The 13,692-nt window shown below is 41.4% G+C and overlaps 1 protein-coding gene across 1 annotated transcript in view; it reads left to right on the plus strand.

The window, feature by feature from the left end:
* IL12RB2 (interleukin 12 receptor subunit beta 2) overlaps nucleotides 1-13,692 on the plus strand; it is an 82,444-nt gene that overhangs the window by 56,383 nt on the left and 12,369 nt on the right. The window contains exons 10-13 of the mRNA XM_067726518.1: nucleotides 4,115-4,315; nucleotides 7,706-7,804; nucleotides 7,895-8,053; nucleotides 12,076-12,213. Of these exons, the coding sequence (XP_067582619.1) occupies nucleotides 4,115-4,315; nucleotides 7,706-7,804; nucleotides 7,895-8,053; nucleotides 12,076-12,213 (597 nt within the window). The remainder of the gene's footprint in view (nucleotides 1-4,114; nucleotides 4,316-7,705; nucleotides 7,805-7,894; nucleotides 8,054-12,075; nucleotides 12,214-13,692) is intronic.

The raw sequence follows: 13,692 nt of genomic DNA on the forward strand, positions 1-13,692 counted from the left end.
ACAAAAGCCCAGGACCAGATGGCTTCACAGGTGAATTCTATCAAACATTTAGAGAAGAGCTAACACCTATCCTTCTCAAACTCTTCCAAAATATAGCAGAGGGAGGAACACTCCCCAACTCATTCTACCAGGCCACCATCACCCTGATACCAAAACCAGACAAAAATGTCACAAAAAAAGAAAACTACAGGCCAATATCTCTGATGAACATAGATGCAAAAATCCTCATCAAAATACTAGCAAACAGAATCCAAGAGCACATTAAAAGGATCATACACCATGATCAAGTGGGGTTTATTCCAGGAATGCAAGAATTCTTCAGTATAAACAACAATCAATGTGATATACCATATTAACAAACTGAAGGATATAAACCATATGATAATCTCAATAGATACAGAAAAAGTTTTTCACAAAATTCAACACCCATTTATAATAAAAACTCTCCAGAAAGTGGGCATAGAGGGAACTTACCTCAACATAATAAAGGCCATATATGACAAACCCACAGCCAACATCGTTCTCAATGGTGAAAAACTGAAACCACTTCCACTAAGATCAGGAACAAGACAAGGATGTCCACTCTCACCACTATTATTCAACATAGTTTTGGAAGTCCTAGCCACAGCAATCAGAGAAGAAAAAGAAATAAAAGGAATCCAAATTGGAAAAGAAGATGTAAAACTGTCACTGTTTGCAGATGACATGATACTATACATAGAGAACCCTAAAGATGCTACCAGAAAACTTCTAGAGCTAATCAATGAATTTGGTAAAGTAGCAGGATACAAAGTTAATGCACAGAAATCTCTTGCATTCTTATACACTAATGATGAAAAATCTGAAAGAGAAATTAAGGAAACACTCCCATTGACCATTGCAACAAAAAGAATAAAATACCGAGGAATAAACCTACCTAAGGAGACAAAAGACCTGTATGCAGAAAACTATGACACTGATGAAAGAAATTAAAGGTGATAGAAACAGATGGGGAGATAGACCACGTTCTTGGATTGGAAAAATCAACATTGTGAAAATGACTATACTACCCAAAGCAATCTACAGATTCAATGCAATCCCTATCAAACTACCAGTGGTATTTTTCACAGAACTAGAACAAAAAATTTCACAATTTGTATGGAAACACAAAAGACCCCGAATAGCCAAAGCAATCTTGAGAAAGAAAAACGGAGCTAGAGGAATCAGGCTCCTGGACTTCAGACTCTACTACAACGCTACAGTAATTAAGACAGTATGGTACTGGCACAAAAACAGAAATATAGATCAATGGTACAGGATAGAGAGCCCAGAGATAAACCCACGCACTTATGGTCACCTTATCTTTGACAAAGGAGGCAAGAATATACAATGGAGAAAAGACAGCCTCTTCAATAAGTGGAGCTGGGAAAACTGGACAGCTACATGGAAAAGAATGAAATTAGAACACTCCCTAACACCGTACACAAAAATAAACTCAAAATGGATTAAAGACCTAAATGTAAGGCCAGACACTATAAAACTCTTTGAGGAAAACATAGGCAGAACACTCTTTGACATAAATCACAGCAAGATTTTTTTGACCGACCTCCTAGAGTAATGGAAATAAAATAAAAAATAAACAAATGGGGCCTAATGAAACTTAAAAGCTCTTGCACAGCAAAGGAAACCATAAACAAGACGAAAAGACAACCCTCAGAATGGGAGAAAATATTTGCAAACAAAGTAACTGACAAAGGATTAATCTCCAAAATATATAAGCAACTCATGCAGCTCAATATCAAAACAACAAACAATCCAATCTAAAAATGGGCAGAAGACCTAAATAGACATTTCTCCAAAGAAGACATACAGATTGCCAACCGACATGTGAAAAGATGCTCAACATCACTAATCATTAGAGAAATGCAAATCAAAACCACAATGAGGTATTACCTCACACCAGTCAGAATGGCCATCATCAAAAAATCTACAAACAATAAATGCTGGAGAGGGTGTAGAGAAAAGGGAACCCTCCTGCACTGTTGGTGAGAATATTAATTGATACAGCCACTTTGGAGAACAGTATGGACGTTCCTTAAAAAACTAAAAATAGAACTATTATATGACCCAGCAATCCCACTACTGTGCATATACCCTGAGAAAACCATAATTCAAAAAGAGTCATGTACCACAGTGTTCATTGCAGCACTATTTACAATAACAAGGACTTGGAAGCAACCTAAGTGTCCATCAACAGATGAATGGATAAAGAAGATGTGGCACATATATACAATGGAATATTACTCAGCCATAAAAAGAAATGAAATTGAGTTATTTGTAGTGAGGTGGATGGACCTAGAGTCTGTCATACAGAGTGAAGTCAGAAAGAGAAAAACAAATACCGTATGCTAACGCACATATATGGAATCTAAAGAAATGGTACTGATGAACCTAGTGGCAGGGCAGGAATAAAGATGCAGACGTAGAGAACAGACTTGAGGACACCGGAGGGGAAGGGGAAGGTGGGACGAAGTGAGAGAATAGCACTGACATCTATACACTACTAAATGTAAAATGGATAGCTAGTGGGAAGCATCTGCATAGCACAGGGAGATCAGCTCAATGCTAGAGGGGTGGGATTGGGAGGATGGGAGGGAGGCTTAAGAGGGAGGGGATATGAACATATATGTATACTTATAGCTGATTCACTTTGTTGTACAACAGAAACTAACGCAACATTGTAAAGCAATTATACTCCAATAAAGATATTAAAAATTTTTTTTAATAAATTGGAGTATAGTTGCTTTACAATATTGTGTTAGTTTCTGCTGTACAGAAAATTGAATCAGTTATACATATATATATATATATATATATATATATACACACACTCTTTTTTAGATTTCCTTCCCATTTAGGTCACCACAGAGCACTGAGTAGAGGTTCCTGTGCTATACAGCAGATTCTCATTAGTTATCTGTTTTATATATAGTAGTGTATATATGTCAATCCCAATCTCCCAGTTCATCCCACCCACCCTTTCCCTCCTTGATAACCATAAGTTTGTTTTCTAATCTGTGACTCAGTTTTTGCCCTGCAGATAAATTCATCTGAACAATTTTTCTAGATTCCATATATAAATGATATATGATATTTGTCTTTCTCTTTCTGACTTACTTCACTCTATATGACAATCTCTAGGTCCATCCACATTGCTGCAAATGGCATTATTTCGTTCCTCTTTATGGCTGAGTAATATTCCATTGTATTAATATATATGTACCACATCTTCTTTATCCATTCCTCTGTCGATGGACATTTAGGTTGCTTCCATGTCCTGGCAATTGTAAACATGAATATCGGGGTGCATGCATCCTTTCAAGTCATGGTTTTCTCTGGATATATGCACAGAAGTGGGATTGCTGGGTCATATGGTAGCTCTATTTTTAGTTTTTTAACGAACCTTCATACTGTTCTCCATAGTGGCTTTACCAATTTACATTCCCACCAACAGTGTAGGAGGGTGAGAGAGACACTTTTGCACAGGCACACATGAGGACATGCTAGAGAATGTTCATTGCATCCTTGTTTGTGTTGGCAAAAAGTTGGAAGGAAGCTACTGCTTGTCACTTGGAGACTGGACAAAGACAGGGTTGAGGCAGCAGTCTGAAGGAATGAGCTGGATTTTCATATAGCAGCAGGATGGATGTATCCTGGAAACATAATGTTGAGTGAAATAAAAAGTTAGCAAATGCATTAGATTTACTCCAAACATGTTTCATGAAAATTCAACACACCAGCATAAAGCGACACTAATTCTCAAGGACACATATATATGTAAATAAACATATGGGAGGTGGATTAGAAGGATGCATATTATATTCACTAGAGCAGGTACCTTTGGGGACACAGAAATGGGAAGTGAAATGGAAGGTGAAGGGGAAAATAATTTCATAAATAACACTACATAGGGTCCTGGCACTGATCTGAGAAGCTGGATGAACAAAATCTGTGAACCTGAAGTTCTTTATAAGAAATCGGTTCTTGCTACAACTTTGCTGGGTTGAGTTGTTGTTTTCTATGTCTTTATCCACTGTGATTTTATTTTTACCCCTCCTCCTCTTTCCCCATAAAGGGTTGCTGGCTCCTCAACAGGTCTCAGCAAACTCAGAGGGCGTGGACAACCTCATGGTGACATGGACACCTCCAGGGAAAGCTGCCGCTGCTGTGCAGGAGTATGTGGTGGAATGGAGGGAACTCCATCCGGGGGCCAGCACGCAGCCCCCTCTAGGCTGGTTGTGGAGTCCCCCCTACAACCTGTCTGCTCTGATTTCAGGTACTTAATTATTCACCTTCCTTCTAGAGGGTTTCTAAGTTCACGTTTTTTGAGGAAATTGCAGGTGGGAACCCAGAGTCATGCCTTCAGTTACAGGCAGCTGCATGAGAAGAAGGATAGTGATGACCTAGAGCCCATCAGGATGCACCACTGCAGCCATAGAAGACTCACTGATTAACTAAAAACTCTAGAATTTATGGAAAACTTATGTGCCTGATACAGTGCCGTATAAGATGACTGAATAATGAACCCAACAAGCATGGCTGAGAGCTAAGTAGTAGCCAGTCAGTGTGATGGACACCTTGCATTTGGGAGTTCATTTAATTTTGAGAACAGTCATGTGTAGCAAGACTTATTATACCCATTGTACAGATGAGGAAGCCAGAAGATCTTTCATTTCCAATTCTGCTACTTACTAGTTGTGTGATAACAAATCCAGAATTATCTATATGATAATTGGTGTCTCTAGCCCTCAAATTCTGAATCTGTCAGTGGTTAAAATCAAGTGATAGAAAGTGTCTGAAAATGTATTCAAATAATTGGACAGAAGTTAATCAATGCCTTTTCTTTTTTTTTTTTTACAATTTCATTTTACCCTTGGAGCAAGCACATCCTAAATTTCTGTATCATACAATATGAATTTAAACGAAAAAGAAATCTCACAAATAGTCAACCATTCAATCCTGAGCATAAACCACATTGGACAATTGGAAAACAAGGTAGCCAAAGGCTCATTTAATCATTTTTATAAATCATTGCTGTGGTGCACATCTTCCTCCCATCAGAGTGTGACACTTGCCCTTTAGCTTTCATCATAGCAATCCCTAAATGGGGCTTGCCATTCCTGACCAGTGAAAAGAATCCTTAACCTCTTCTCTCAGAGGGGAGATCTAGTCCTAGTCACACAGCAGGCAGTTGACATTTGCCAAACAAACATTAAAGGGCAAGGTCTCAGGTTTATTTTTTTTCAAGTTCTTAATTCACAAACTCTGAAGTGTCTTACTCTGTCTGTTAGCCACAGTCAGCTTCTTCTTTTTTTATTTTTATTTTTGGCTGTGTTGGGTCTTTGTTGCTGCACGCAGGCTTTCTCTAGTTGCGGCGAGTGGGGGCTACTCTTCGTTGCGGTGCGCGGGCTCCTCATTGCGGTGGCTTCTCTTGTTGCGGAGCACAGGCTCTAGGCGTGCGGGCTTCAGTAGTTGCAGCAGTGGGGCTCGGTAGTTGTGACTCGCGAGCTCTAGAGCGCAGGCTCAGTAGTTGTGGCGCACAGGCTTAGTTGCTCTGTGGCATGTGGGATCTTCCCGGACCAGGGCTCGAACCTGTGTCTCCTGCATTGGCAGGCAGATTCTTAACCACTGTGCCACCAGGGAAGCCCCACAGTCAGCTTCTAAGACTGTTTTGTGTTTAAAGTACTCAGAGGCCTCCCTTACTTACCGATGAATATGTTACCAAAAACCTATTAGTGAAATTCTTCTTATTTTAATTTTCCCAAAGAGAAATGGTATTATTTGCATATCAAAGTTAGGTTAGTTAGGGCTTCCCTGGTGGCGCAGTGGTTGAGAGTCCGCCTGCCGATGCAGGGGAGGCGGGTTCGAGCCCCGGTCCGCGAGGCGACTAGGCCCGTGAGCCATGGCCACTGAGCCTGCGCATCCGGAGCCTGTGCTCCGCAATGGGAGAGGCCGCAGCAGTGAGAGGCCCACGTACCGCAAAAACAAAACAAACAAACAACAACAAAAAAAAGAGTATGGGCTTCATCCACCAGAAGCAAAGGCTAAGGAATTTTTGAGGTAGGGAGCAGACAATGATTAGGGGGTGTTCATGTAAGAATTAGCCAGTAAAACAGGAGTTCTTAAGGTCAGAACTGGGGAACAAGCTTGCTAGGGCTCTGCTCTTCATAGAAAGGAAAATGTCAGCTAAGTTATGGAGCCACATTTTCCTCCCTCCTCCACTAAGGGTAGGCTGTTCATAAGAAGGAACCCACAGCTTCTGATGCAGCAGCTCCCCAAGGCCTCTGCCCTGAACTCACACTTTGCATGGCAAAATGCAACGAAACCATTTGCCTAATGAGCTCATCTGGAACTCCCACATGGCACGGTGGTTGGTGGGTCCCTTCCAGAACTAGCGACAGAGCAGCCAGGCACCAGCCCCTCCCAAATGAAATGATTCCATATTCCGTGTTGCCCTCGGAGCTTCTGGGTCTGGAAGCTACCCACAAAGTATCTCTGGATTACAGGACTAAGCTGATTGCAGCCTCGCTCCATTTCACTCGGTTCATGGATACGAGTTGGAACTCACCCATGGTGTGAGTTTTGATTTCCTCGTGGTCCCTTCCGACGGTACTGGTTGCACGTCTGCGCTTCATATACTACCTACTTGCTGGAATATTTAAGGGACAATGGATTTTTATATAACACACACACTAGTAAATTATTTTGTGATGTAAAATTCTTCTTCCCAAAAAAGAAAATGTTAAACCCTAATCAATTGTCAGTGTAGGGGACCAGACCTACCTATGGCAGGGCATTGAACAATATGGGAGAGAGTCCTTACCCTGACCACATGAGACTACAGTTAGGTACCTAACAGAAGTAATCTTTTTCCTTTAAACTTTCATTGGGAGTTTAAAGATATGTCATGGGCAGTATCTATGAGAGGGGACTTTTCTTTACAAGAAGTAGAAATCTGAGATTCATGGAAATAGGGAGTTCGGGAAGGGAAGAGTGACTTGCCAGTAAACTTCATGACTGACAGAAAACTGCCAAGTGTGGCACTTTAAAAGCTAGGAAGGAGGGCTTCCCTGGTGGTGCAGTGGTTGAGAGGGATGCAGGGGACACGCGTTCGTGCCCCGGTCCGGGAGGATCCCACATGCCGCGGAGCGTCTGGGCCCGTGAGCCGTGGCCGCTGAGCCTGCGCGTCCGGAGCCTGCGCGTCCCGAGCCTGTGCTCCACAACGGAAGAGGCCACGACAGTGAGAGACCCGCGTACCGCAAAAAAAAAAAAAAAAAAAAAGCTAGGAAGGAGTATTAACATTCCCAGGTATCTTCCTAATCTTCCAAGCTGTGAAACAACTGAGATCTGAGTGGAACATGGTACGAGGAGTGGGGGAAGTGGGGGAACAAGGGGTAGATTGCACTGAGCACCCCTGATTAGTCACGCCTGAATGTGTCATCCCATGTTGCCCTGTCAGAGCCTGATAAGCATCTAGGGAATTAGAAGAGCTGTTCCGGTGCTATGTCTGCAAAACACCACCCTTACTTTTCTGTAAACAGCAAATAATTTATTTGTAAAAGTCAAAGTTTTTCCTTGAAGGTGAGTTTTGTTTCAGAAGCTGTCTGTGTGGTTTTCTTTAAATCCTTGTTTCACCCGGAGTAGTGTCTGTCTTTATGTCTTGCAGAAAACATAAAACCCTACATCTGTTATGAAATCCGCGTGCATGCACTTTCAGGGGACCAGGGAGGATGCAACTCCATCCGGGGTAACTCTAAGCACAAAGGTGAGTCTTGGGACCTTTTGCCCAATTTTGCTGTAGTTTAATGGTTTGGATTTGGAGGGTGACAAAAGCCTCCTGTGTTCTACTTCACAGCACCACTGAGTGGCCCCCACATTAATGCCATCTCAGAGGAAAAAGGGAGCATTTTAATTTCATGGAACGAAATTCCAGCCCGGGAGCAAATGGGCTGCATCCTCCATTACAGGATATATTGGAAGGAACAGGACTCCGATTCCCAGCCTCAGCTTTGTGGTATGTGTGAGAAACAAAGCCAGCAGGGTCTTTCTTGTTTAGATGTTGGGAAAACACAAGGGTGTGCAAGTGCTAGCACCATACCTGGCACTTAGGAGGTGCTCCATAAATATATGTGAAATTAATTGAATGAAGAAAAATAGACATCTAAACACACACACACACTCACACACACAAAGTTACTGAATATGTGTTACGTGCCAAGCAAATTGAAGAAATGAAGTTACTGGACGAGGCTTTCAAGGAGCTTACTCATATGGGGAGATAGCATTTCAAAAAGCAATAAGTGTGCTTTGATACTATTATATAGACCCTAGAGGCTTGCAGGAAATGCATTTGGAGAATCTTCGAATCACCACACTTGCAAATATCATCATAGCATATTATTTTCTCCTTAAATGGATAAAATACAATTTAAGTAACTCCTTATGACCCGTAATTACGCTGTAAGACTAAAGCAATTAAATTCTGGCTGGAGCATTATCTCAAATGATTTCATCACTCGTTCACCGAGCAGTTCCAAGTCACTTGCCAGATTTAATGTTCTAATCTTTGATTTACTCAGTTTTGTTTTGTTTTTCCTGGCTTGAGCTTCCCTTTAGTATTTCATAGGCAGCTGGCTTTCTTTCGGGAGCATTTATCATAAAGAAGCAACCATTTTATTCCTTCGTGAGAACTATTAGGTCCAAGAAGAATGTAACAAAGCCAGCCTGAGATGTAGGTGTCAGAGGGCTGCCTGCAGAGTGATTTTTACCTGGGAAACCTGAGGAATTGGTCCTCTCTCTTGACCTTAGATCTGCAGTACTGCTTCTCTAAAAGTTATGACTTTTAAAGCTAATTAATTTCTTATTACATAAATAATACTTGTATATAGAAAAACATTCAAATAGTTCAAAAAGATATAAAGTGGAAATTATCCCTTCCTCCATACTTAGGCTGTTAGCAGTTCTTTGTGTGTTCGTCCAGAAAAAAACTTAATGCATACACTAGCATACATTTGGGATAAACATCTGTATTTTGATCTGCACCTTACTTTTGCCTCTCAATAATGCATACTGAGATCTTTCCACATCAATCCATGTGGACTTGTCTCATTCTTTTTTTAACAGCTTTATAGTATTCCACTGTAAGATCTTACAATAATCAGCTTAATAATCCACCATTGTTAAATACAGCAGATCACTGAACAGAACTGCTCCCCACCGTTGGGGTCAGTTCTGAAATGCACCAAAGGTGATGAATCAATTGATCTCGTCATGAGCCATTTGGAATACTTCATATGAAATTTGCTCCCCCCCAATTTTTCATTTTGACAGAATTTAAACCAAGATACTTATTTACAACAAGATCAACATGGTTAGATGGTTCTTAAATCTGCTCTTGTAGATGTTGAAGAAATTACCTACCTTTTTTGCACCAAATCTGATGAATCTAAAGTCTGTGTAAGGGTATTTTAAAATAAGTTTAAAGGGGAGAAGGTGCAGATTCAAAGCCCTGTTTTGTACCAGTTTTAGATGGTTTCCCTTTTAGCACTTACAGATGAACAAAGACCTGTTCCCTATCTTCAGAGAGCTCACAGTGCACCCAGGGAGATGGAAAAGTACACAAAAGTGATATGTAAGTGCTGTAATCAAGGACTGACACCTACTATTGCATTGGGCAACCAGAAATCATTGGCAAATCCACAAGTGCCATTTCTAGAGAGTGGTAGAGGGCAGTAGGTTGAGGAGGAGGGAAAAAGAAAGCAGAGAGGCTCCACATCAGCAAAAGGAGGATGGAGTTCCGAGGCGTCTTCTGTCACGGCCCCTAACAGCACAAGCAGGGCGCAGTAGGAACACTTCGCCTGCCTGGGCAGGTGAGCGGGGTAGCCCTGGGGTGGGGCATCTGCATTCCCCAGGTGATTTGGGTCCACAGCCACTCCTCTGGAAGTTTGTTGATACTGCCATGTGCACTGCTCTATGGGCACACACATTCTACTTATCACTTGGCTGTTTTTGCCAACATGAGGGCAGAAGCCACGGCAGTTAGCTCACCATTGTCTCCCCCTTACCTATAATACAGCCAAGCACCCAGTAGGTGCTTAATAAAAATCGTATTTTTTGAGTAACAAATGGGTTAATACTGCCGTGGGCTTTGTCAAACCAATGCAGATGTTTAGATAAAAGCTGATTTCCAGGCGCCATGCAGCTGTTTTGCCTGGTACCACTTGACCTTCTTACTGGTGACCTTTCAGATGATTGGCAACCATCACATCTCCCTAAACTGGTGCCTTTGTCATTTAACCACCTTAAACCTAAAGTTTCAGATCCAAGAACAGAATGGCCTCCTTTATCTCTGCCAGAGATCACAGCCCAGACAAGGCAGCAGAACCAGTATTTCCTGCATGGCTTCTTTCTTCCTTTACTCGCCTCAACCTATTTGCCAGCCATACTGCTGACACCATCACCCTCCTCTTGGCTTCCCCCATAGTTTCTATTTTTATTCTTCAAATATACACATGTGCATGTATCTGTGTTTGCGTGTAAACTTTTTTGGCCCAACAAATCATTCAAACTCCTTCCCTTGTGTTCCAACGGCTCATTCACTCCTGGAGTTAAGGATGCCCTAACACCGTTGGACGACTGACTCCCTGATGCTCGCCTATGCTTTGCTGCAGAAAGATGAGCAGAAAGTCTCTCCCAAATTATTGTTTTAGTCCCCTGCCTTGGGAATAAGAGACATTTTAGTGTAATCATAGAGCTGAAGTCTGTGCAAGCAATTTCATCAGGTTAAAGTAGGCTTGGGAATTTTCCACATGGTACTTTTTCTCAAAAGGATGTAAAATATAGAAATTGCTCTGATAGTCACAGCTGTTAAATGATCTGCTCAGGCCTCAGCTCCTTTGGGTGGAGTGGATGCAATAATACAGGGTTCCATCTTGCTGGTCACACATAGTAAGTAGGGGTGAGTGAGTGTAAGGGGTCTGTTTTCCCTACTAGATGGTGAACTCTTTGAGGCAGATTCTGTGCCTTGGTGCCTTGTCCAGGGCAAACACTCAATAAATATGTGTGACTGTTGAAATAAATTCAGCAAACAGGGTCAAGATCTGACTTGCCCTGGGGTTTGTGAGACAGTAACTAATGTTGAGGCACAAAGTGCTGAGTTCTAGTTTCCACTTTGATCACCAGCACACACACAGGTCTGCTGAGCAAACCAGTAGGCTACACCTGTCAAAGTTCTTGCCTCGATTCTATAGCCCCCCTCAGTTTTTGAGAGGTCGCTCCAAAACTCACACCCAGCAGATCCGTGGAGGAGGAGACTGCCTATTTACTAAAGGCTACCGATATTCATATCTCTTGGAGGAAAAAAACAGCATCAACACATTGCTCAAAAACCAAAGTCTTACTTGCTGAGAACCTGCAGGGGTGTTAAAAGCATAAAGAACTGACAGTCTAGCCTTGAACTACCAAAATAAATCTAAGTACCATTGTTCTCATTTTTTAGATTTTATGTCAAATTGAAGCAGATCAATGATTAAACCCACTACGACCAGTACCCAGAACTTACCAAAAAATAAAAAAGAAAGTCAGAATTAATAAATGTTATTAAATGTCTATTTCATTAATTGCTAAACTTAGCTTGCTTAAAAATTCCGTTGAAAATAATTTGTACATTTAGTTTCCTCCCCAGGAGTTCTCAAATATACCTGATAAATGTCGGAAGCATTATAGTCGTAGGAAATAGAAGAAGTTACTACAGCTAAATAGTTTCAAAAGCAAAATAATAAAAATTCTTTGAAAAGATTTTACCACAGGAAAAAAATGTAATTCTTCTGATATGCTGTGAAGTGGTGCTGTCATAAATGACAGTGCCTAGGGCCTTTTAAAGTGTTAAGTATTAATGAATTAGGACTACTTTAAAGCAGCAATGTGCTTTCCTCTTTCAAATTAAATGAAGCATTAACAAATAAAAATGAGTAAGAGCCCACATTCAGATATTTCCTTTAATTTGTGCCTTAACCTTTATATTTATCTTCCTTTCAGAAATTCCCTATAGGGTCTCCCCAAATTCTCATCCCATAGACAGCCTGCGGCCCAGAGTGACATACATTCTATGGATGACAGCTCTGACAGCTGCTGGTGAAAGCCCCCAAGGAAATGAAAGAGAATTTTGTCTGCAAGGTAAGAACCACCCTTAGAGAGGGCAAGTCCACTGTGAATTCCTATACAGGAGTATACTCCCACTCCTTGATATGGAGATTATCAGATTTTCTGTAATTCACTAATTACTTTCTTGCTGCTATACCTTTGCCCTTCCTATTTCCTCTAACCAGAGTGCCCTACCATTACATTGTCTGCTTGGAGACAGTGTCTACTCGTTTTTCTAAACTCAGCAAAAATGTTGCCCCCTCCAGAAAGCCTTCCCAAATGCACATCCATATTTCCTTCATAATGCGCTATACTTGACCCCTATTCAAAACTCTGAATCCAACAGGCAGGGACTAGTATCTGTTTAATCTCTATCATCAAGGTCTAGAATGGCACCCAGCACATAGTACTTGTTAAATGAATATCTGTTCAATGAATGATGAGAATAATCCCAAAAATAATACAGCTACTGCATATCAGATAGTTATGTGCCAGGCACTGTGTTAAGCTCTTTGAATACTGCATCAGTTTGCTGGGGCTCTTGTAACAAAGTACCACAAACTGAGTGGCTTAAACAACAGAAATTCATTTCCTCACAGTTCTGGAGGCTGGAAGTCTGAGATCAAGGTGTCAACAGAGTTGGCTTCCTCCAAGGGCTATGAGAGAATCTGTTCCACGCCTCTCACCTAGCGACTGGGGGCAATCTTCGGCATTCCTTGGTTTCTAGATCTCTACCTTCATCTCACTTAAAGTTTTCCTTGTGTGTTTCTCTTTGTTCAAAATTGCCCTTTTTACAAGGATACCAGTCATGTCAGACTAGGGGCCACCCTACTCCAGCCTGACCTGTCTTAACTAATTACCTCTGCAATGACCCTATTTACAAATAAGGTCACTTTCTGAGGTACTTACTGAGTTAGAACTTCAATATATGAATTTTGGGGGTGGGAGGACACAATTCAACACATGTGACACATACGTTTACTCGTTTAATCCTGCCCACAACCAAGTAATGTGACTGCTTTACATGCCTGTACCTGGCCATACTACCAGGCACTCAATACGAAATGAATAAAAGAATGAGAGATTATGATGCCTTTTTACAGGTGTGAGGTACAAAAAGATTACCCAAGGTCTTAGAGGTGGCAAGTGGCAGAACTACAAATCAGACACAGATTTGAGTTTCTTAAGTTAAATTTGAGTATGTGACGAAGTGACCCAGCTAACATGAGTTTCTCTCCACTGGCTAAATTATGCTTTTCTCTCTGGCAGCCCCTGTTTGCATCTGCTCTAAGCATAAAACAAGCTGTTCTTGCTTTATGACATGGAGTATCAAGTTAATCATTCAGGACTTTGTTGTTCTATGCCAGATACTCCTCCACTGGGGAAAGTGACAAGCCCTCTTCTCAAGCACTCCCATGAAAGTTAACTTGTGAGCAATTAATTGGACTAAGGACTCAGCATCTTTCTACTCCTGGTACTCCAGACTCGTCCCATCTGCCCGGAAAGAAAGGC

The sequence above is a fragment of the Pseudorca crassidens genome, chromosome 2 (genome assembly GCF_039906515.1).
Source record: "Pseudorca crassidens isolate mPseCra1 chromosome 2, mPseCra1.hap1, whole genome shotgun sequence".
In the NCBI taxonomy this organism is placed as follows: domain Eukaryota; kingdom Metazoa; phylum Chordata; class Mammalia; order Artiodactyla; family Delphinidae; genus Pseudorca; species Pseudorca crassidens.